Source organism: Ailuropoda melanoleuca, chromosome 3, assembly GCF_002007445.2.
Source record: "Ailuropoda melanoleuca isolate Jingjing chromosome 3, ASM200744v2, whole genome shotgun sequence".
Lineage (NCBI taxonomy): Eukaryota > Metazoa > Chordata > Mammalia > Carnivora > Ursidae > Ailuropoda > Ailuropoda melanoleuca.
The window spans coordinates 48814598-48839492 of NC_048220.1; the positions used below are offsets into that span (position 1 = coordinate 48814598).

The following is a 24895-nucleotide window of genomic DNA, read 5'->3' on the forward strand; positions in this document are numbered from 1 at the left end:
CCATCTATAAACTCAGGATAATGATAATACCTACTTTAGAAGACTGTCATGATGATTAAATGAGTTAACTCGTGGCTTAGAGCAGTATCTGCCATAGTTAACCTGACTCACCCCAGGGACAGACTCATTCTATTCTGTGCCACCCCTCCACCCTGCCATTATTCCAGGGTGAAGTAAAAGTCGCTCCTGGCCAGGGAGGGCCTTCTAAGTGTTGGGGTCCCAGTTGCATCAAGCAAAGAGTCACATGGAGGAGATCTGGGATTGACCACCTTCTCCTACCTTTGAATAAATCGGAGCAGCCATCTCATCTGGCCCGTGAGAGTGGGAAATGCTCACCTGGATCCTTCTGCTTTGGCCACTTGAAGCCACTAGCTGCCCTCTACCCTGGAGGGAGGACAGCTGCTGGGCTGCTCCTCACTTGCCCTTGAGAATGGCCTCCATATGCATCGTTTTCCCATCCAGAGCCCACGTGGAGACATAGATAGCCTCAATCAATTACCCAAGCTTCCTTAGAAATTTCTCAGCAGCCAGTGACCCTGGCTAGTCAAACCATCCTTCAGGACAACGAGCCTACAGGAAAACCAGTAATCATAGGAGGACAATCAACCTTTGAGAAATAAGTGGAAGTGACTTCTAACAAAAACAAGTTAAGACATGAAATAGGAGAAGGACTTCTGCTTTGCCACCCCTTCTCCAAATCTCAGTTAAGAAGCAAAGAAATAGAAAAATAAACTCAAAGTAGCATAGGAATACCAGGAAGGGTGCTTCCAGCAGACCAATATAGTAAGGAAATTTTGAAAAGAATAAAGGAAATGCGAACTGATGGGCAGACAAATCTAGCAGAGCAGAAGAACCTAAAATGCTTACAGAGAACAGGGCACCGGAGCAGTTAATGAAATAAACAGTTGAACCATACCCCTAAAACTCTGCCGAGTCACCAGCTCCTGGAGTTGCTCCTGTAGCAGCTGACTCCATTGCATGGTCTTAGATGAAGGCCATGGGTATAGTTTTCTGGAGTAATTATTTATCACAGCAGACCAAGGCTCTTGGGAACCCACGTGCACATCTTTTTCCAGCTGCCATGAGCGATGTGACGTTGCTAGCTTGAAATTGGCCCAGGGAAGGAAAATTGATACCACAGAGATCAGCAAGTGCTGCAAATCAAGGTGTGCTCCCTTCACCCAGAGCTGGTTGTTAAACATTTACCAGCATACTACTGCTCCCCGGTAAGGTAAGATCAGAGAAAAAGGACAATGCCCCGCGGGTCAGAGAGACTATGCTGAGAAGGGAAGTTACCTACATTGTCTGCCTATCCCATGAGGCAGCTACCTGTAACCAAAACATGCATTCACTGCCAGGTAAACAGGACTTCGGATCTGAAGTGAGGAAATGCATTCCAACTATGAATGAAGTTCAGTTCAGACCTGCACCTACAAATAGGAACAGAAAACTAAGATTTTTGGGAAAACCAAGAGCATGAAAGAGAAGTGCAAATTCAACAAACAGAACTAGCCGGGGATAAAAATATAGAGTTAACAGAAACAGGTTAAATATAGCTAATATCCGCAGAGTTAGTTGAAAGCTTATCCCACCCAAAAAAGAGACAGCTGTTATGAAATACAACCAGAATTAATGAAAAATTTAAAATATGATTGCTAAACCTTATAGTTGGGCCAAATATGCAACAAATGAGTTGGAAAACTGAGTTAAGAAAATTCTTCCAAAATGGTATGTCAAAAAAAAAAAAGTAAAAAAGAAGAAAGAGATAGAGGGAGGGAGGGAGAAAAGGAGGGAAGGATGGGATGGAGAGAAAGAGCATGAGAAGAAAGGAAAAAAGGAAGAAAGGAGGGAGGGAAGGAAGGAAGGAAGGAAGGAAGGAAGGAAGGAAGGAAGGAAGGAAAAAAGAGAAAGAAAGAAGAAAGGAAGGAGGAAGGAAGGAAAAAAGAGAAAGGAGGGAAGGAAGGATGAAGGAGAAAAGAAAGAAAAATAATGTTAAAAGATAATTATCATATGGTTTCACTCATTTGTGGAACAAAAGGAATAGCAGGGAGATCGTTAGGAGAAGGAAGAGAAAAATGAAGGGGAGGTAGACAGAAGGGGAAATGAATCACGAGAGACTGTGGACTCTGGGAGACAAATTGAGGGCTTCAGAGGGGAAGGGGGTGGGGGATGGGCTAGCCCAGTGATGGGTATTAAGGAGGGCACGTATTGCATGGCGCACTGGGTGTTATACACAAACAACGAATCATTGAACACTGCATCAAAAACTGACGATGTACCGTATGGTGACTAACATAACATAATAAAAAAAAGACATGGAAGATAGATATAACAAAAATTATAGGTATAAGACTGTGAGAATGAAAGGGAAGAAATTATCAAAGAGATAAGAAAGGTGCCTGGGTGGCTGTCGGTTAAGCGTCTGCCTTTGGCTTAGGTCAGGATCCCAGGGTCCTGGGGTCAAGTCCTGCATTGGGCTCCCTGCTAAGACAGGGAGTTTGCTTCTCCTTCTCCTTCTGCCATCCCCGCCAGCTTGTGCTCTCTGGCTCTATCTCTCTGTCAAATAAGTAAATAAACTCTTTTAAAAAAAGAAATAAGAAAAGAACATTTCCCAAAACCAAAGAGGGACGTGCAAAGAAGAGGCCTATTAAATGCGAGGCAGATTTAATGCAAAATTATCTTCTGAAGGTGTCCAAGTATTAACATGACAAAGAAAAGTTAAGTCTTTTCCTGCCTCTGTTTTTAGAAACCACCCATAAGTAATGTGAAGAATGAGACACAGTAACGTCAACTCCATATCTGATGAAACTGGAAGGCATCAGAAGCTAAAATAGGAAAGAATACTGCCAGCCCGGTAAAGGTCAAACAGAGTTGCAGGAAAGTTTGGAGCCCAAGCCTCAGAGCTGAGGAAAAGTCAGTAGAAACCATGACTCCAAAGTGAAGTGAATTGCTTAAGGTGAAAATCGATAGGCCCTCTTTCGCAACAATGGAACGAGGAGGTGGGAACTTCTCTGGAATCAGCTTGTTATTGAGAAAAAGCTAAGGAAGTTGATTTAAGCAAGAAATATCATAGACTAATCATATTTTTCAGGAAGTAGTCGGGTGCTGAGGGAGGAAGGAGAGGGAGAGAGACTGCGTTGCGTCATCCCTTTGGTGCAGACCTCACGTAGGCTACGGAGAAGCAAAAACTAAAGGAACTGATGCACACACATAACCAGGTGTTATGAGGAGAGTTTCTTCTGACCATGGAGGCGGTCTTGGCCTTTCTCACACAAAATTCCAGTAAATCACTGTCTAAATAGCTTGTTTAAAGCTGAATACGTTAAAAAAAAAAAAAAAGAGCTATCATAGGAACAATAGATAGAGACAAGAAAGAATGGTGTGTTGGGGGGAAACAGGCTAAACAAATGACAGATGAAGAATTCTCACCATGGAGCAGAGAAAAACAGACAAAGCAAATTGTCATGAAGTTTTAAAATTGCATCTCTATTAAATTCATCTGTATAAAAGAAGAGCATCAGTCAGAAATATTTAAGGGAACGTATGATAAAAACATGAACACAAGTTCTTCTTCATGTCTTGACACAAAGATAGTTGGGCTCAGGGAGAAATGGAAAGAAAAGAAAAATGGTAGCGAGGTGCCTGACTGGCTCAGTCCGTAGAGCACGTGACTGTGGATCTTGGAGTCCTGAGTGTGAGCCCCATGTGGGGTATAGAGATCACTTTAAAAAAAGTCGGGGGGCGCCTGGGTGGCACAGCGGTTAAACGTCTGCCTTCGGCTCAGGGCGTGATCCCCGTGTTGTGGGATCGAGCCCCACATCAGGCTCTTCTGCTATAAGCCTGCTTCTTCCTCTCCCACTCCCCCTGCTTGTGTTCCCTCTCTCGCTGGCTGTCTCTATCTCTGTCAAATAAATAAATAAAATCTTAAAAAAAAAAAGTTGGAAAAGAAATTGCAGATGGGAACATGACATCAGAAGCAGCACAATGGAAAATAGGCTTTGGTGAAAGCACAATGACGTAGGTACACAGAGGACAGGATTAAAGAAAAAGAACAAAATGAAAACACAAAATTAGCATTTTGGAAAGCAGGGAAAAGAAAATCTATGTATGCTTGATTGGTGTCTGTCAGTCTAAATACTGAAATAAGATATTCAAATGAACATTTAAGATGTTTTAAGATGTAATTCAAAAGAATATTCCAGTAACAAAAGACTTATACCAACTGATCGAAGAGACACAATATATCATTGGCCAAATCCACTTGCCAGATACCAAAGTTTGTTTTCCCTTTCTTCCAAAGAGTCTGGGCATATGGCTGGAACCCCTGCATCACTGTGTGGTGAAGAATTGTCCTATGATCTGAAACACCTGCTGCAGACAGTTACCCTAGGGAGAAATAAACTTGATTTTGTTAGGACCATTTCTTTTGAGATCTGTCATAATAATTTAGCCTATCTCAACAGATTCACAGAAAAAATGAATGTGGAACATTTACAGGAAGATATATTGCAATGCATTCGTTTGCCTTAAAAAAAATAGATAACCTTTTAAACAGATAAGTTGAAAAAATAATGTAAAAAAGGAAAAATAATTCAGGTTAGCTTCAGACTTCTCCACAGGATATTTCCTACTAGGAGACAGTAGAACAGCCTTATAAAATTGAGGAAATAAAATCTGACACAATAATTATACACAACTGAAGTAGTTAAATAATCACTGAAGCAAAAAAGGTAACAGGAGAACAGTTTGCTTTTGTTCTATTTTGAATATACATCCTAGAACTCTCACTGGTGACGTTTGTATTTTTCCTCCCAAGCATCCAATGGATTTTAGTACTTTTGGTTGTTGACCTAACTCCCAATCCTAGTTTCACCACCATTTTTTAACATCTGGGAAAAAAAATTGTTTTGATTTGTTTCTTTCCTTTTAATACTTAAGTTCTTATCTACTTTTATTTTATATAATTTTTAAGTAGGCTCAATGCCCCATGTGGGGTTCAAACACACAACCCTGAAATCAAGACTTGCACACTACCAACCGAGCCAGCCAGGCACCTTGTAACTTATCTTTTTTAAAATGGGTAATGCATCCACATGGAACAAAACTCAAAAGGTGTAAAAGCCAGTTTTCTTTTAATTCCTATTATTTAGTTCTTCTCTTTGAAGGTAATCACAATGGCTTCCGGGTCTTTTGTCTAAGATTAAATTCAAAGGTGGGCATGGCTACCAGTTTCTTATATATCCTTCCCAAGATAGGGTATATACACATAAGAGAATACTCACAATATACATAGATTGTGTATACATGTGTAAAATGTTTATATATATATAAATGTGTGCATATATACATATATGTTTGTATATATGTATACATACATATGTATATATATATATATAGTTTTTTTTTTAAGATTTTATTTTTAAGTAATCTCTGTACCCAACGTGGGGCTCGAACTTAGAACCCTAAGATCAAGAGTTGCATGCTCTACTGAATGAGCCAGCCAGGTGACCCTATAGTTTTCTTCTTTTTATGCAAATGGAAATATGCTATACATTCCGTTCCACACCTTGCTTTTTTCTCTGCATTAATATGTCTCGAATACCATGCAATGATGTGGTAATAAACACTTAACAACACACTGTCTTGCCCCTCTGTAGTTTCTTCTCCACATAGCAGCCAGGATGGTCCTGCTAAACATTGGGTCATAATCCTCCTCGGCTGAAAGTCCTCTGATGGCCTCTCAGCACTCGTCGAACACCTGAAGCTTTTCTATGGCCTGTGCGGCCCTGGGTGACCTGGCCGCAGTTTTACCTCATTTCCCACCACTCTCACCTACTTGCTCTGCCTAAGCCCCAGCAGCTTCATTGTTCTGTGTGCTCCCTTTCCCTTCCACCGGGTAGGCTGTTCCACCAGACACCCTGTGACTCTTTCATTTCCCTCGCCTTCCCAGAGAGGCCTTCTTTGAACATTCTCTCTGAAATAGCACCCCTGTCACTCCCTGTTCCTCTTAATAATATTAATAGCTTGCATTTATTGAATTTACTGTATGCCAGACACTATTCTAAGTGCTTTCCATGTTTTAAATAATTAAGTCCTTCCAGCAACCCTTTAAGATAGGTGCTAGCATTATCCCCACTCTACAGATGTGTGGTTGGGTCCCAGAAGTAGTTAAGTAGCTTCCCCAAGATCAGAGAGCTCGTAAGCATCAGAGCCAGGATTAAAAGTTTAGTTCCAGAGCCATATTCTATTTAGTCTATCTCCTGTTATTTTTTAAGGATTTTACCTATCTATTTATTTATTTGAGAGAGGGAACGAGAGCGCACAAGCAGGGGGAGCGGCAGAGGAAGAGGGAGAAGCAGGCTCCCCACTGAGCAGGCAATCCCATGTGGGACTTGATCCTGGAACCCTGGGCTCATGACCTGAGCTGAAGGCAGACGCGTAACGGACTGAGCCACAAAGGTGGCCCTCTCATCTGCTATTTTTAAATAAAGTATTTTACTGCCCTTGACCTGCCTTATTTTTTTAATATAGTACTTAACACTAGACTATGTATCTCCTGACATACAGCAGACAGTATGTATCTACTTATATATTTTGTTTTTGCCTGTTATTTCTACTGTGCTGTAAGATTTCTGAGGGCAGGATTTACCTGATTCCTTCACTACCATGTATCATACATATATAACATTACCAACACACAATACACAACACACAATGTTGAATGAGTGAATGCGGATATGTACTTGTAGATATATACACCCCCCCCCAGTATGGGAGCCCATGAATAAACTGAGAAATAGGAGATGATGTGTTTCCAAGAGTGAATAAAGAAGGATGAATCCCCATAACTACCAATACAAGCAGATGCACCTGCAGGGGAAAAAAAAAGTAAGAAAAAGAAAAGAAAAACAAGAAAAGGTGCCACAAAGAACAGTACATAGCTGTTTGTGACAAGCTAGAAACTACTTAATCTGAAGGCTATATCTGTGAATACATGGAGGAAAGAAGAAATGTAAGTGAGATTACCCAGAAGGTAATGGCTTAGCAGCTTTCTTTTTTTTTGGAGGAGTTACGCTTGAAGACAGCTTGAAGAGAGAATTGGTTTTAGCTAGCATGTGGGAAGTGGGAAGAAAAGAAATAACATACATCTTCTGGACCTAAATGAAGAAAAAATAACTAATTGGTGACAGTGTGTTCTTGAAAGAGTATAAAAAAAGCATATTAAGGCAGATGTCATCCAGTGGAGCTGTAAGGCTAGAAACGACATTTTATTTTGTCACCTTCGAATCTAGCCGGCTTGGCCCAGTCCAGCTGCCTCCCTGCAAATAGTTCATCAGGACTTAGTGGTCTTAAGGATTTGATAGAGAACATTGCAGTCATGCCTACAGACTGATTTGGTTGTCTGTTCCCTCTGCCTGTCAGAAGTGACTGGTTTTTAATACAATGACCAGACATCCTGTTTAGGGTGGGACAGCTCTAGATTTTGCCTGGAATCTGAGTTTTGGACAATTACATTTTTTGCATGTTTCAGGACTGTGAGGAGAGAAAATCCTTTTTTTTTTTTTTAAAAGAGTAAGATTTAAATATATTTGTTTGAAATTTTTAAGGGATCCTTAGTATTTCACATTCATATTCATTCAGAGAGCCTGGGTCAGAGAGACACTAACCAAGGAGCTTTCTGAAGAACACCAGACCATGAGTTAAGAAAAACAAACAAAAAGTCCTCGTTGGATGACTTTAACTTTCACCCTTGACCAGTCATCCTTTTTTGACCCCTTCTGTTTCGTGAGGACTCACCTACCTTCCTTCATAATACTTTGTTCATGCCACTGTTAACAGTAGTTTACCACTGTTAATAAATTTACCACAAGTTAACAGTAGTTTACCATTCGCTAGTTGTTTGACCTTGGCAATTTAATTTTCTGGAGCATATTGTCTCATCTGTAAAACCAGGATCATAACAGTAGTGGTCTCAGGACGCCTGGATGGCTCAGTCGGTTAAGCATCTGCCTTCTGCTCAGGTCATGATCCCAGGGTCCTAAGATTGAGCCCCACATCAGGCTCCTTGCTCAGCAGGGAGCCTGCTTCCCTCTGCCTGCCACTCCCCCTGCTTGTGCTCTCTCTCTCTCTCTGACAAATAAATACAAAATAAATAACAGTAGAGGTCTTATAGGGTTGATGTGGGGACTCAGGCAGGTAGTACATGAAAGGGGTGTTTCCCGTGCAGAAGTACAGTTGCACATGCAGTTGGGGGGACTTTTTCCAGCTAAGTGATCACGATCCTATTAGACTTACTAGCCTGAAAACTAGAAGCACCCTCTTAGAGCTTCAATTTTACTCTGGATCCCATGTCCTTTCCTCTATTCAAGGACCACATTTCTACAATTATCTCTGCTTTCTGTCTCTTTGGCTCATTTCCCCTGGCATGGAAGCATGACTTCCTACAGCTCATCTTAACACTCTTCCCCTCTCACCCCTGTTCCCTTCAATGTCTGCCTACCTCACCCTCCCCTTTCATGTAAAACTTCTTGAACAAGTTGTCTTTACTTGTGGTCTTTACTTCCCCTTTTCTCTTCAACCCATTTAAGTTGTATTTATCTCTCTGCCACTTCAAAGAAGGCTGGCTTGCCAAGACTCCTCCCTCCATCCTGCTAAACCCTTTGGTCATTTCTCGGTGTTTGTCATCCACTGACCAGTCTTAAACCATTCTCTTGGCTTCAACGTTATCCCTTTTTCCTGGTGCTTCTACTTTGCTACTCTTCCTTCATGTCTGTTGCTGGCTCAGCTCCTTCTGCTGACTGAAACTGTACAAGTGCCCCAGAGCTTTTTGTTCATCGCCGCACCCCCACCTTTCTCCGGGATCTCATCTCTACTTGTTTGTGATCCTCAAGTTTACATCTTCAGTCCAACCTCTGTCCTGAGCTCCAAAATCATACGTCCAGGGTGCCTGGTAGCTCAGTGGGTTGAGCATCTGCCGTCAGCTCAGGTCATGATCCTGGGGTCCTGGGATCGAGCCCCGCGTCGGGCTCCCGGCTCAGCGGGGAGTCTGCTTCTCCCTCTCCCTCTGCCTCTGCCTCTCCCCATCTCATGCTTTCACTCTCAAATAAATAAATGTGATTTAAAAAAATCGTATGTCCAATTGCCTGATAGACATTTCCCCTTGGATTTCCGGTAGGCACCTCCAACCTAACATGGCCAATCAGAACCCTTGGGTCTTCCTTTCTCCCAAGCAGCTGCTTTTCATATCCTTTCCATCTCTGTGGCACCCTTTTACATCTGAGTTCTCAGGCACAACTGCTGGATCATCCTTGATTTCTTTCTTCCCCTCACACCTCATGACCACTCCATTAGCAGATTCTATCAGCTGCACAATCAAAATAGATCTTAAGATCTTCTTCTTATCACTTTCACTGCAGTAGGTAGGCTAGTCCCTGCCACTGTCTTCTCTTATCAGGACTATTGCATCTGTCTTTTCAGTGGCCTTCCGTTTACTACCACTTCCCCCTCATCCTTTTGCACAGAGCAGTCAGTGTGATCTTGTAAAACATAATCGGGTATCTCTAAAGCTTTAAAACTTTCTGTTGGCTTCCTATGCCACTCAGACTACACTGGCCTTTCCACCCTTGACTCTGCTTTCCTCTCTGACTTCCTCTCTGATCTTCTGCATTTTGATCACTACTCCAACCATGCTGGTCTCCTTTCCACTTATTTGAACACATCAAGCACATTGCTAACTCTGGGCCTTTGCACGGTTTGATCCTTCAACATGGACCTCTCTGCAGATGTTTGTATAGCTGTTTCCTTTGGTTCATTCAGGTCTCTGCTCAAATGTCACTTCCCTAGAGACGCCACTCTAGGTGAAGAAGTCTCCTCACCACAATCTATCCCAATTATATGTCATGGCATGTATCACTATCCAAAAGGATCTCATTTATTTATATCCCTGTGGTCTGTCTTCCCACACTCAGTGCCAGGAGAGTAGCGAAGTTATGTGTTTAGAAGAGGGCCTGGCTTAATATAGGTGTTTGCTAAATGTTTGTTACATAAATGGTTGGGTGGAGCTCCCTCCTTCCCCTCAGTTGTCTAGGAAACTCAAGGACTATCCTTCTCACTAGTGTACTGTGCTACTGCTGAAATCTAGGTGCGCCCAGGTCTCTGCTCAGGCTTCAGCAGATCTTCAAAGGAGACCAAACCCATTCCCTCTATTCCTAGCTGATCCAAAGGTGCGTCTTCTTGTGGGTTCCTATGGTTACAATTCCTAGTGTTCTCTTCTGCCAGTTTAGATATACAGCTATCTCCTAGGTTATTAGCCAATCCCAGAAGCACTGAGTTTTTAAAAATTGCTCTGGATTCTACTACCCCGAGGACCCAAAGACCTTTATGCTAATGGAAGAAACTCCCTGTGAATCCAGGTCAATTTCCTGTCACTTTCTTGAAAAGAGGGAAAGAGAGAAAGAGGTGGGGGTGGGGCGAGAAAAAAGATAAAGGACAAATTGAATTTCTTTGAGGTTATCCTTCTGAACAAACAGTCATTTGTTCATTTTTCATTTAATAAAAGTTTATTGATTGTCAACTATACACTAGGTACTCTTCTAGGCACATTATTTTATAATTGTCATCATGTCTATTGTCTTATTTCTTTTTTTTTTTATTTTTTTTATTTTTATTTTTTTTAAAGATTTTATTTATTGATTCGACAGAGATAGAGACAGCCAGCGAGAGAGGGAACACAAGCAGGGGGAGTGGGAGAGGAAGAAGCAGGCTCCCAGCGGAGGAGCCCTATGTGGGGCTCGATCCCGTAACGCCGGGATCACACCCCGAGCCGAAGGCAGACGCTTAACCGCTGTGCCACCCAGGCGCCCCTCTTTTTTTTTTTTTTTAAGATTTTATTTATTTATTTGACAGAGAGAGAGACAGCCAGTGAGACAGTGAACACAAACAGGGGGAGTGGGAGAGGAAGAAACAGCCTCCCAGAGGAGGAGCCTGACATGGGGCTCCATCCCAGAACGCCAGGATCACGCCCTGAGCCGAAGGCAGACGCTTAACGACTGAGCCACCCAGGCACCCGTCTTGTCTTATTTCTTATGACTCTATATTAGATTGTGAATTTTGTAACAGCAGAGATAGTTTTTTCATTGTTAAGTGCCCAGTAATTGTCTATTGCTTGAATAAATGAGAGAGTTAATAATGAAAGGCCTAGGGAAAATTTGGCCCCTGTTACATTTATATTCAAATGAAAACAAAGAACAGTGATTGCTATTTAAATTGTACTATGTTCTTACATTAAAATACATTTTAGATGTTTAGTAATTGCCATAATCTCACCACCCTAACACATACATTTCTGTTTTTTTAATTTTTGTCCATTTATATGCATATTTGTACACCCTTATAATTTTAATGTATCTTCCATGTCACCTTTTGCCTTTCCACTTAATATTAATGACAAACATCGTTGTATGTTTTTACATTATTGTACCTTTATGACTTTGTGTAATTGAGCAATTTCTCCTTTCTTACTTTTTAAAAATTAAAAAAAAAAATTAAGTAATCTCTACCCCCCAACGTGGAGCTCAAACTCATGACTCCGAGATCAAGAATTGCATGCTCCCGCAGCTGAGCCAGGCAGGCACTCCTTTCTTTCTTTTTTTTTTTATAAATTTTAAAACCTGTGTTGGGTTTCCTGTGATCACTAGCATTGCAAAGCCTTGAACAACCTGTCAGGTGTTTTGTGTTTCTTTCACAGACAGCATGATAAGAGAGTCCATCGGAAAGGTGCACTAAGGAGAGAAGGGTGTGCCTAGCAAGCTGCTCTGAAATGAGAAGAATGTATAAAGGATGATATTTAGCTCCACTCTGCACTTTGATTAGCATGTTTCTGTCTCCTCAGTCTTGTATAGCAGGCTGCCTGGATACCATCTGCTAAGCTCTTTTCTTTCTGTTTTGCGTAAAGCTATTGCTTTCAATATGTTGCTATTGAGTAGGGAAAAACAAGAGAGCACCAGACTTAGGGATCTCTGCCTCTTTCTCATCTGCCTTTTAATGGAGCTTAATTCTTTTGGCGCTTGTTTTCATCAGGTAGGAGATAAGTACAGAGGACTATTGCATCTGACACAGGATGCTGCCCTTGAAGAAATCAGCAGGAAATAGAGGTTTATAGGAGCATCTCCTCTGCCACTCTCAACGTGGAAACGATTAGAAGTATATTTGCAAAATTATACTGAAAATAAATGGGAAAAAAAGTGTTTTACTTTATAGCTCACTTTCCTGGAACAGAATTCATTTTAAATGAAGTAATGAGGAAATGGCCTTTTTTTTCTTTAAGATTTTATTTATTCATTTGACAGAGAGAGAGGGACAGTGAAAGAGGGAACACAAGCAGGGGAAGTGGGAGAGGGAGAAGCAGCCTTCTTGCTGAGCGGGGAGCCCAATGCAGGGCTCGATCCCAGGACCTGAGCCAAAGGCAGACGCTTCATGACTGAGCCACCCAGGCACCCCTAAGAAATGGCCTTTGTAACTAAATGTTGATTTAGGGGGTGTGAGCTGTGACCCCAAGATTGGAAATAAGAGATCAAACTAAGGAATGAAAAGGGGGACGTTCTTTGGATATCTCGTCCTCAAATCTGGGAGATAAGTCATATTTCTTAAAACCAGAGAAGTAGATTTAGATAATTTTGTGTTAATTTCTCCTTTCTTATTTGCTACCACTTGTCAAATTATGTTATAGCAGTTATGTTATAGCTTTGGTTATAACATACATGCTTGGGGCAGAGTTTAATGGGGACCAGCAGCATCACCTGGGAGCCAATTTTTGAATATTATCTCCATTTAATTTTATTTTTATTACAAAAGGCAATTTATCCTTTAAGAAGTGTACTCAAGCTGGGGCACCTCGGTGCCTCAGTAGGTTAGGTGGCTGACTCTTGATTTCAGCTCAGATCATGATCTCAAGTTCCTGGGGTCAGGTTCCACACTTAGTGGGGAGTCTGCTTGAGCATTCTTTCTCTGCACCTCCCTCCGCTCTCTCTCTCTCTCAAATAAATAAACCTTTTTTTTAAAAAAAAGAAGTATACTCAAGCCCCAAAAAATTCTTTTGAAAATATTTAAAGTAATGTGAGAAAATTAAATCAAGTAGAATGTAAAGAATGCTATTTGTATAAGCTAAGACCTAGCACCAATTAAGAGTATGGGTAAAAGAATGGAGTTACTGCATAATCAAAGTCTCATACCTTGACATTTCTATGATAGATTCAGTCATTCACCCGTTGTTTCACCAAACATTTATTGAATGACTAGTAAGTGCCAAGTGGTATAGGCAGTGAGTGGAACAGCGTTGTTATCTGCGTCAGTTTTTAGTAATTTCAGAATGTGTTTGGATAAGCAGGAGCTAAATGTGTGGGTCACAAATACTTAACGGCACATAAGTGAGCTACCCTCTCAGGGCCTTATCTACACTCTGCCAGAGCGTATGTGCATCCCGGGAAACCTCACTTGAGAGAACAGAATGTGCCTGATACTACCCACATTTTTCTTTTACTTCACCATCTTGTCTGAAATTTAGTTGCCTTAAACACTATTTACTCTACATTCCCACCATTTAAATATCAGGCAATTACAGAATATGGTGTTTCGGCCCAAATGAGCCTTGTAAATACCCAAATACACAGAATATTGATCTTTATGGCAAGCCTGCCTCTAATATTTATGAGATCAGAGGTAAGAATACAAATGCAGACCAGTGTAACCCATTTGGTATTTGAGTACTATGCTAAATTGTCAGTGTTAGAACACTGCAAAAAGGAAAATCTGTGGTTGACACCACTTTGTTATGCAAAACAATACTTTGTTATGCAAGAATCTATTGCATTCCTGCAGCGAGGAAAAACTGAACAACTCATTTGTCTTCTCTTTATTTAAGTACTTTGGCAGCTTGTATTCTGCCTGAACTCCAAAGGAGTCTATTGCTGATATGGGCAGCTATCCCACCCACAGATTTTCACTGCATTTGGAGTTGTACCTTTTGTGTGGAGGTACAGGGCAAGAGCTATGAAGAAGTGTTTCTTGGGGACCTGAATGGTATTGGTCATGGGGAGGGCATATATGGTTATGGGCCAGAGTTCAGCATCAGATCAGGAGTGGCAAAGGCACCTATTTGTTTTTTAATAAAGTAACATGTTTGTAATATGTAAGGACCTTTAAAGCATGGGTCTAGGATAAGGCTTCTCCTCCCAAGGTCTAAGCTGGGTAGTGCCTAGTGACACTAGGATTTTAATGCCAAGCTTATTTGCGGAGAGCCAAGCTTATTTGCGGAGAGATCTAGATGGCTGTATATTTTTTAGAATTTTTTCAGGATAAAGAATGATAGTGCTAGACTAATAGTTTAGAGAATGGTAGCACATTTCTAAGAAACAGAAAACATACACAAAATGAGTGTAGTACTGTATAGTGAATCACCATGTTTCCATTACCTAGGTCCCAACGATTATCAACTCATGGTCAATCCCGTTTCATGCATACCCCTACTCATTGTTCCTCCCTCAGTGAGTTACTTTAAAGCAGATTGTTACACCCTATATATTTCTAAAAGATATTCCTTAAAAAGATATAATCACAATACCAATATCCACTTATTCCCAATTCAACAAACACTTTACAGTTTCATCCATGTGTAAGGCACTGTGTGGTTTTTGTTTTTGAGGGTGAAAATAATTTTCCACCAAAACAAATGTCTTGGTGTTATGTCTGAAGTCAAAAGATCTAAGAAGGTGTGATGTGTGTATGTAATTAAAGCTACACTAAATCTATTAGTGGGGCTTGGTTTCAAGAACTGCAGATTTTGGATTGAGCTGACCTGGTGACAGTGAACTTGAGACCTCTGCACAAGGGTTTAATTTTTTCCCCTAACCCCTGGAAAGCAAGACGTGGGAAGGGGATTTATATGTTATGCCAGGACGTGTTTAAGCTTGTTTCTTTTTCCAAAATGTACAAGTTGCTAAGAGAACTAGGGACTTAAATGAACAAATCCTGGAAAACACTTTTTTTTTTTTTTTTTTAACTGCCTGGGTCAGGGAAATTCGTTCCTTTCGGGTCACGTTCCCGGCTCCGGCCGGGCTGGCCGCTTTGCTCCGGGCGTGCTAGAGGTCAGCGGCTTCGGCAGGGGACTTGGTGCCTGGGTCTCGCGCTGCTCCAGAGACTCTCAGGCGACACTGGGCGTTTCCTCCTTTTCCGGCGTCGGAAAGTTTTGTTTTGGTTCTTAGTTCCCCGTCAAGGAAAGGCACCCTATTGACCAAAGGTTTCCCAGTCTCCTCCCGGTGGCCAGAGGCCAAGTTTTCCCATCCCATCTTGACCAGACTTGGTCCCTTCAAGATCCTCCAAGGCCGGGGAAGCGCGTCTTGCGTAGAGGAAGAGATCAGGCAGCCAGGCTGCCGTATCCACTGCCGTTGGCCGGCTTTTTTCCTCGCTCATCCCTGGGTCAGTACCCATTGTCTTTGTAACTAAAAGTCTCCCCAGTGACTCCTCAGGAACCCGGTTCCCCACCATTCCCAAGAGAATACTCAATTTGGCCGCGCCCGCGCGCGGAGAGGCAAAGGTTACTAAAACGCAGGGATGGGACGCGGGGCGCATGCGCAGCCAGGCGGTGGCGTGCAAGAGTTCGCCCCGCGGCAGCAGCCGCTAGGTGGCGCATGCGCCCTGGAGGGTGCAGGAAGGTCTCCGGGAAGAAGGCGGCGGCGGCGGCGGCGGCGGGGAAAGGCGGGGGCGCCGTGGGGGCCGGGCCCGTGTTTACACAGCGGCGGGCGGGCGCGGACGCGGAACCTGGCGCGGCGGCGGCAGGATGGTCATGGCGCATTTCGTCGAGAATTTTTGGGTAAGGGCAGGATGTTGGAAATTGGGTTTTGGGGTACGAAGCTTTCTCCGCTTGACCTCGGCCTGTGTGCGCTCCGGGCGGCGGCGTTGGCGGCGGCGGAGTTGGCGGCGGCGGCGAAGGCTCTGCGGTAAGGGCTAGCGTCCTCGGACCGCCGCCGGCTGCGTCCCGCCTGGATGAAGCCGGGCGGGCGAGGGGCCGCCGGGTCTCGCAGGCTCACAGCCCTTGCGGGGGCGAGGGCTGTCAGCGCGGCCCCTCAGCCCGCGGTGGGGACGCCTAGGGGCCGCCCGCCGCCCGCGCTGGGACAAAGCGCCGGATGGGGCGGGAGACGCGACCCGGCCCCGCCGGAGGCTCTGGGCGCCGGGCGCGCTTCGCGGCCGCCTCCCGCTGCGCCCTGCCGGCGAATGCCGGCCGGAGCCGGGCGGAGGGGGCTCGCCTCCTTCCCGCACCGCAGCCCCCATCTTAGCCCTTTTGCCCCCCACCGTTTCCACACGAAATCCCCTGCGGGCTTGGCCTGGATCAGCACTTCCTCTCGGCCTCGCAGCTCGGCTCTTTGGTCTGCGCCGAGGACTTTGCCTCTGGGCCTGTTCGCAAAGCGTATAAAAGTTGAATTTAATGTAACTGGATTCCTTGGGCTTAAATGCACGAAGACTTCCCCTTGTGCCTTGTGCTCTTTCCCCTTCCTCATTCTTTCCACACCCCTCCTCTTAACTCAGTATTAGTATTAGGTGGTTGTTTGAGAATGACTTCCAGTCACCGTGTGGAGTGTTTTTCTGCAGTTATTGTTTGTCGTAATGGGAAGTGCAGTTCAGCCGAGTGCGGGAAGAGTAACTTGTTTACCCAGGTATCTCGGGTGAATCTCATTTTAGGTCCTGACAGCTGCAAGTACTACAATTACATTTTAGTTAAAATTTAGAAATAATTAAAGGAGTGATCTTTCAGTGAACAAGAGGTGGTGTCTTAAATTCTTATTCCTAAGTGTATCACGTATGGACTTAGTATTCAAATCAGTTCATAGTTATTTGTCTTGAATGTTTCTTGTTTTCCGCAAGCGACGTAAATACGAGACATTAGGGTTTTCTTTAAAAAATAGCTTTATTAAGTTACAGTTCACATATTATACTCAGTTAAGTGTACAATTCGGGGTTTTTTCCTATGTGCAGTTACATCACCACGATCAATTTAGAACATTATCATTACCTCAGAATCACTGTATCCATTAGCAGTCATTACCTCTTTCGACCCTAACTCAGCCTAGGCAATTTACTGATCTATAATTTCTGCCTCGATAGGTGGGTCTCTTTTGGACGTACCATATGAATGGGATCATATGTGTTATCCTTTGTGATTGGCTTCTTTTTCTTAGCATGTTTTCACAGTTCATCCATGATGTAGCATGTATCAGTACTTAATTACATTTGATGGCCAAACATTCCATTGTATGTGTATACCGCATTTTATCTATTCATCAGCGAGAGACGTTAGGCTCTTTCCACTTTTTGGCTATTATGAATAATACTGCTATGAACATTTTTGTACAGGTTTTTGTGTGGAAATATGTTTTCATTTCTTTTGGGAATGGAATTGGTGGGACATATTGTTAACTCTTAAACGTTTTGAAAAACTGCCAAACTGCTTTCCAAAGTGACTGCGTGATTTACAATCCCACTAACAATGTCTGATGTTCCAGTTTTTCTGCATGCTGGACAACACTTGTTATCGGTCTTTTTTATTATAATGGATGGGTGTGAAGTAATATCTCATTGTGGATTTGATTTCCATTTCTCTGACAGCTAATGTTGAGCATCTATTCATATATTTATTTACATATTTTCTTTGGAGGAGTATCTTTATTTAGAGTCACTGCCCATTTTTAGATTAGGTTACTTGAGTTTTTATTATTGAGTTGTAAAAGTTTTTTTATATTCTGGGTAGTCTTATCAGATACAGGATTTTGTAAACATTTTTTCCTATTTTGTGGGCTGTTGTTTTCATTTTCTTCATGGTGTCCTTTTTAAACATCTGTTTTGTTTTTAAAAATTATTTTTAACTGAAGTGTAGTTGACATATATTAGTTTCAGGTGTACAACATTCAACAATGATATATATTATGAAATGCTCACCAGTGTAAGTGTCATTACTGTCTTGGAGTATTACAGTATTATTGAGCCTATTTCCTATGCTGTACTTTTCATCCTTGTGACTTATAACAGTGAGTTTGTACCTCTTAATCATCTATTTCACCTATTCCCCCCCCAACAACCAGTTTTTTCTCTTTATTTAGGAGTGTTTCTGTTTTTTGTTCATTTGTCTTGCTTTTAGATTTTTTTTTTTTAAAGATTTTATTTATTTATTCGACAGAGATAGAGACAGCCAGCGAGAGAGGGAACACAAGCAGGGGGAGTGGGAGAGGAAGAAGNGGATCCCATAACGCCGGGATCACGCCATGAGCCGAAGGCAGATACTTAACCGCTGTGCCACCCAGGCGCCCCTGCTTTTAGATTCTATATATAAGTGAAATCATATGGTATTTGTCTTTTTCTGTGTGTCTTGTGTCACTTAGCATAGTATACTACTCTAGGTCCATACATGGCAGAAATGGCAGAAATGGCTGAGTGATAGTCCATTGTGTATGTATACCACATCTCCTTTATTCATCTATGAATGGACACTTAGGTTGCTTCCATATATCTTAGTTATTGTAAATAAAGTTGCAGTAAACATAGGGGTTCAAATATCTTTTTTAATTCATGTTTTCATTTTCTTCACATACATACCCCAAGGTGGAATTACTAGATTGTATGGTATTTCTATTTTTAATTTTTTGAGGAACCTCCTTATTGTTTTCCACAGTGGCCGTAGCAATTTACATTCTTACCAACAGTGTGCAACTGTCCCTTTTCTACACGACCTTGCTGACACTTGCTTTTTCTTTTTGATGGTAGCCATTCCAACTGGTCTGAGGTAATTTTGATATTTTCCTTCGAAGCATCAGAATTTTTAATTTAGATGAAGTCCAGTTTAATTTATTTTGTTATTACTTATGCTTTTATTGTTTCAGCCAAGAAGTTTTTCCTAACCCACAGTCACAAAGATTTACTCATGTCTTCTTCTACGGGCTTTATAGTTTTAGTTCTGACTGTTAGGCCTGTGATCCATTTGAAGTCCGTTTTTGTGTGTGGTACCAGGAGGAGGTTCAGCTTCATTCTTTGCATGGATATGTAGTCTCAGTACCTTTGTTAAAGGGCTTCTTCTTTCACTTCTTTCAGTAATCTCGGCACCCTTGTCGAAAATCAGCTGACTGTAGATGTATGGGTTTATTTCTTGATTTTCAGTTGTATTCCATTGTCTGTCCTTACAGTAGTCCTACACTATTTTGATTACTAAGGCTTTGTAAGTAAGTTTGGCATCAGGAAGTGGGAGTCTTCCAGATTTGGTCTTCTTTTTCAAGATTATTTTGCCTATTCTAGATCCCTTGCATTTCTGTATGAATTTTAGGTGTAACCTATCAATTTAATTAATTAGTTAATTAATTTAAGTATATTTGATGTATATAACCTATCAGTTTTAGACTTCAGGTTTTAAGTAATTTATAAAACTATTGAATTTAAAATTGGCATCCCAAAGTGTTTGCTTTTTTTAAAAAAAAATTTAATCTCTACACACCCCGTGTAGGGTTCAAACTCACTACCCCAAGATCAAGCAATTCTCTTTTTGAACTGAGCCACCCAGATGCCACTTGCATGTTTTTTGATGGATGAATGTGTTCTTGGGACTCCTGGGTGGCTCAGTAGATAAAGTGATTAAGCATCTGCCTTCCGCTCGGGATCGAGTTCCACATCAGGCTGCTTGCTCAGTGTGGAGTCGGCTTCTGCCTCTGCCTGCCGCTCCACCTGCTTGTGTGCCATGCGCGGGTGCTCTTCTCTCTCTCTCTCTCTCATAAATAAATAAGTAAAATCTTAAAAAAAAAAAAAAAGAATGTGTTCTTGAGGCTTGCTAACTTAATTCCAAATTGTATATTTAGGGTTTTTTTTTTAGAAATCGAAGTATAATTTACTTCAAATTGTACATTAACATTTTAAAGTTATCTTTTTTTCTGTTACTTGAGCTTTGAACATAGCCTCATCTAATGATTTGGCTACTATGAATAATGCTTTCTGTGAACATTCTTGTACCAGTTTTTGGGTACCCCTTGTTGTCCCTCTTAAGGGAGGGACAGGAATAAATTTGGATATCTGAAATCTAGAGAGAATTCCTAGTCTAATTTATGTTTTTGTCTTTGCCTTCACTTTCCCACTACTGAATACAAACAGTTAAAATAGATTGCATTTTATTTACTTCCAAGCCTGGAACTGGGGCTGAAAGCTCTAAATTGGAGCTTTATAAAAATTTCCAAAGGAGGACTTAATGAACTAGGGATGACTAGGAACAGGAACTAAATACCTTCTGAGAATTTGATAGTTGTCTAAGACAACTTAAAAATGACATATGTTAGGATCATTTGTAATTTCTTAAAATAGAAAAATTACAATATTAGTTTCACTTTTCTCCCCTAATATTTAAAGTAGCACTGTCAGGACAAATAAAACTTGTCAAAGTGAGGTAATGGGAAACTTTAAAGTTTTAAGTTTCTATCCAAACAAGCTATTAATTGTTGTTTTCCCTGCATATAAAAAGACAAACCTTTTTGTTGTGGCATTTGTTAGAGGAAAGTTTCAATCATTCAAACTATTTTCAAGCCCTTTTGAAAGTAGCACATCCTGCCTTTTTCTTTATAGGTTTTCTTAACTAAAATGGTATGCTACATTACGAATTACTTAATATTATACTTTGAAGAGAAAAATGTATTTAAAACTTCCTACACAACAGGTGTTCTGTTGCTGATAAGTCATTTTTTGCCACAAAGTATAGTGCCTTTGATAATCAAGTTGAAAATGTTTTTCTTTTCCGTTAAAATTGGATAACAAAATTAATTTTGATAGCAGAAATCCGTACTATTGCCTTAATATGTAAGAAGTTGTTAGTCCTTCAAAAGATAATGTAACTTTAAAAATTTTTTTGCATATATTACAGTGAAGTGTCTCTGTATACTATTTCTCAGAGTAGGATACTAATTTATAATGCTCTTGAGATTGCCTATGTCAACATTGCACTGTAGTAATTAAAATGGCTTCATATTTTTTTATAACCCCAGATTACTTGAGTAGTTATATTTTTAAAAATTTTGGTTTTTTTAAATTCCATTATAATTGTTTTATTAGTTTCTTATACTGATTCAGTAATTCTGTATATTACTCAGTGTTCATCATGATAAGTGTACTCTTTATCCCCATCTCTTATTTCCCCCATTCCCACACTCACCTCCCCTCTGGTAACGACCAGTTTGTTCTCTATAATTAAGAGTCTGTTTTTTGGTTTGTCTCTTTCTTTGTTTTGTTTCTTAAATTCCACATATGAGTGAAATCACATGGTATTTGTCTTTCTCTGAATTTATTTCACTTAGCATTATACTCCCTAGATCTATCCACGTTTTTATGAAAGGCAAGATTTCATCCTTTTTTTATGGCTGAGTAATATTCCATCGTGTATATCCATCTTTTTTTATCGGATCATCTATAGATGGACCTTTGGGTTCCTTCTATATTTTGGCTATTGTAAATAATGCTGCAGTAAACATCGGGCTGTTGCATATATCTTGGAATTAGTGTTTTCATATTCTTTGGGTAAATACTTAGTAGTGGAATTACTGGATTATATGGTAATTCTATTTTTAACTTTTGAGGAATAGGGTTTTCCACAGCGGCTGCACCAGATTGCTTTCTCATCAACAGTGCACGAGGGTTCCTTTTTCTCCACATCTTTGCCAATACTTGTTTCTTGTGTTTTTGATTTTAGCCATTCTGACTGGTGTGAGGTGATAACTCATTGTGGGTTTTTTGTTGTTGTTTTTAAGATTTTATTTGAGAGAGAGAGAAAGAGTACATGAGCGGGGGGGGGGGCAGAGGGAGCCCAACACAGGGCTTGATCCCACAACCCTGAGACCATGACCTGAGCTGAAATCAAGAGTTGTATGCTCAGCCGACTGAGGTACCAAGGCACCCCTCCTATTGTGGTTTTGATTTGCATTTCTCTGATGATGAGTGATATTGAGCATCTTTTCATGTCTGTGGCCATCTGTCTCTTTTCTCTGGAGAAATGTCTGTTCATGTCTTCTGATTTTTTAATTGGATTATTTGGTTTTTTTTTGGTGTGTTGAGTTGTATGAGTTCTTTATATATTTTGGATACTAACCCCTTAAATTTTTTTTTTAAGGAATGGATTTCATTGGTGATGATTATTTAAGGGGAAAAAATAAAACATACCTGATTTAAATACCTTATAAACCTCATTTTGTATAATAATCCTGATGTCTATAAAATATGAAGCATTCTCCCAAAGACATTTAAAGTATTCTTTAGCATATATCACATTGTAATGAACTGACATTTTTAGTTAGGTGACCTTTTCCAAAAATTATTTCCAGTCAGCACATCAAGAATGAAATAATTATCTTGGGTATTTTTATCCTGAAGTATTTCTTTGTTTCTTGTCCTTATTTCTTTTATTGTTTAGCCAGTACAGAAGTCTCTTTCCATTTGTTTGTTGGTTTCACTGGTATTGTCATGCTTGACTTTTAAATAAAATTGGAGCACTTGGTTATGTACCTAAAATTTGATCTGTCATTTACATGGATAAACTGGGAGGGTTAAAATGTTTTTTAAGAACCTGGAATTGCTATTAATAGGACTTTGAAGTACAAAACATTATATTTTTGCTTGATTTTTTAAATCTAAATTTAGTATCTTAAATGAGAGACTGACACCCATACACACACACACCCACACACACACATTCTTGAGGGTATATCCATACGCAAATTTAAATATATGTATTTTTAGAAAATTAGTTGAGGGGATCATAGAAACCCGGAATATAGACTTTCTTTTTATTACTTGAAATTTCCAAATACTGCTTATGATATGATCCCATCGAGTGGTACACTGGAATTTAAGAAGTATATGTGTATGCATATTTACATATACAATAATTAACAGGTTTGCAAAATTTACATGGTTCATCAATATTCAAGAAGTACCAAAGAGAATGCAGTATAAAATCTTTTTCTTTTTTCCCAGCCATCAAGATCTCCACAAAGGCAGTAACTGTTACCAATTTCTTATATAACTTTCCAGAGGTGATCTCTGTATAAACAAGCAAATTATATACACTAAATTAAAATGTGTTGTTGTTTAATTGTTAGCTAGTTAGCCATGCCCAGATAATTTTCAGCTCAGACAACGTAGGAAAATGCAAACTACAGATTCATCTAAGTTGGTTCAGGTAAACTTGACAGGTAGACATTACAAAATCATAGTATTTTAGATGGCAGTAAATTTTATTGTGAGGCCCTTAGAATTTTGAGGGGTGGAATGGTGGCTTGTTTTGTATTTTTGCTTTAATTGTAGGAGAAATTTGGGAGGGAGAAATTGATACTGATTTAGTCTGTGTAAGTTCGATTCAGGGGAAGGATTTTAGAACATTGACATGGAAAGAATAAAAATTTGCCGTCTGGGTTCCTTTGTAGCCCTGTACACTAAATCCTGAATGCGCTAATCCTTTCAGAACTAACATTTTTTAGGCCAAGGCATGGGAGAACAGGCATGCTTTATATCATCCTGCACATTGGGCTAGCATAAGCCTTTTCGAAGTAGTTTTTTGAGTACTGTTTCTTGAGATTACCCATCCTGGTTTGGCAATACTAAAACATTAAACAAAAGCACCCTAAGAAACCCACGTAGAAATATGGTGCCATGGAGACGTAAAGGGAGTAAGAGTTTGGTTTTCGGTTTAGCTAGTGTGGAAAAATGAAAGAATACTACAGTTGGAAGAATGTTAGTAGCAGTTTGGTCCACACAGATGAGCATAAATTGGTCAGATGTGGGGGAATAACAAAACAGTACAACAACAACTGAGATCTAAAATGGTAACTATTGGTGAAGTTGCTAGAATGTTGCTGGGATGGTCAGATTCAGAGTATTAAATTGAGCAGTGATTAGTGAACTGTGTGATGAAGTTGAGATACACAAGCCCATAACTTTTATCAGGCACATGCTCCTTGATGGAAGAGCAGGAATAAAGGTTATGGAAGATAGGAGAAGCATGTTGCTTGCCTTTAGGGATAAGATGGGGAGGTGCAATGTAAGTACAGCAAATTGGTGATGCTGGACCTTGATACTAAGAAGTGTTTTTAAATTGGTTGAAACAAGACCAGTGAAGATGGTTTTCCTTTTTAATTATAACCGTTGTTATGTGATGGGTAGAACAGGAGTACAGAAGAAATTTAAAATTATGTATAGCTTTTCCCTATGTCCTGTAAGATTTTCTTTAGAAGTACAACATTCACAGTGGGTTCTGTATTGTTCTGTAGCTTGGTATTTTCTTTTTCTTTCTTTTTTTTTTTTTTTTTAAGATTTATTTATTTATTTATTTGACAGAGAGAGAGACAGCCAGTGAGAGAGAGAACACAAGCAGGGGGAGTGGGAGAGGAAGAAGCAGGCTCCTAGTGGAGGAGCCTGATGTGGGGCTCGATCCCGGAACACCAGGATCATGCCCTGAGCCGAAGGCAGACGCTTACGACTGCGCCACCCTGGCGCCCCTGTATCTTGGTATTTTCAAATGGTATTACCATCAAGCTTTTTTCTCATATGATTAAATATTCTTTGGAAATATTTTCCAGGGATTTGCATAGGTTTCCATGGAATAAATAGGTAATTTTTTAAACTGCTCCTAAAAAACTTTCAGCTTTTTTTCATTTATGAATTAGGAGGAGATTTAACTATTAATATGACCATGTTGGTTTAAGAAGGTAGCCTTTGCCTTTGCGCAGATTGAAGAGTTTTTGAGAAAGCTGAAGTTGTTTTTATTTTTTTCATTTTGAGATTAATGAAAATTACAGAAAATTTAAAAGTTATAAGCCAAATTATCTCATAACTC

At 40.5% G+C, this 24895-nt stretch overlaps 1 protein-coding gene across 1 annotated transcript in view; it reads left to right on the top strand.

Annotated features, from left to right (window-relative positions):
- The first annotated feature begins 15698 nt into the window (after positions 1-15698).
- The window catches only part of FCHO2 (FCH and mu domain containing endocytic adaptor 2), a 114065-nt gene continuing 104868 nt past the window's right edge, over positions 15699-24895 (top strand). Inside the window, exon 1 of the mRNA XM_034656344.1 lies at positions 15699-15865. Within this exon, the coding sequence (XP_034512235.1) occupies positions 15833-15865 (33 nt within the window). The 5' untranslated portion in view covers positions 15699-15832. The remainder of the gene's footprint in view (positions 15866-24895) is intronic.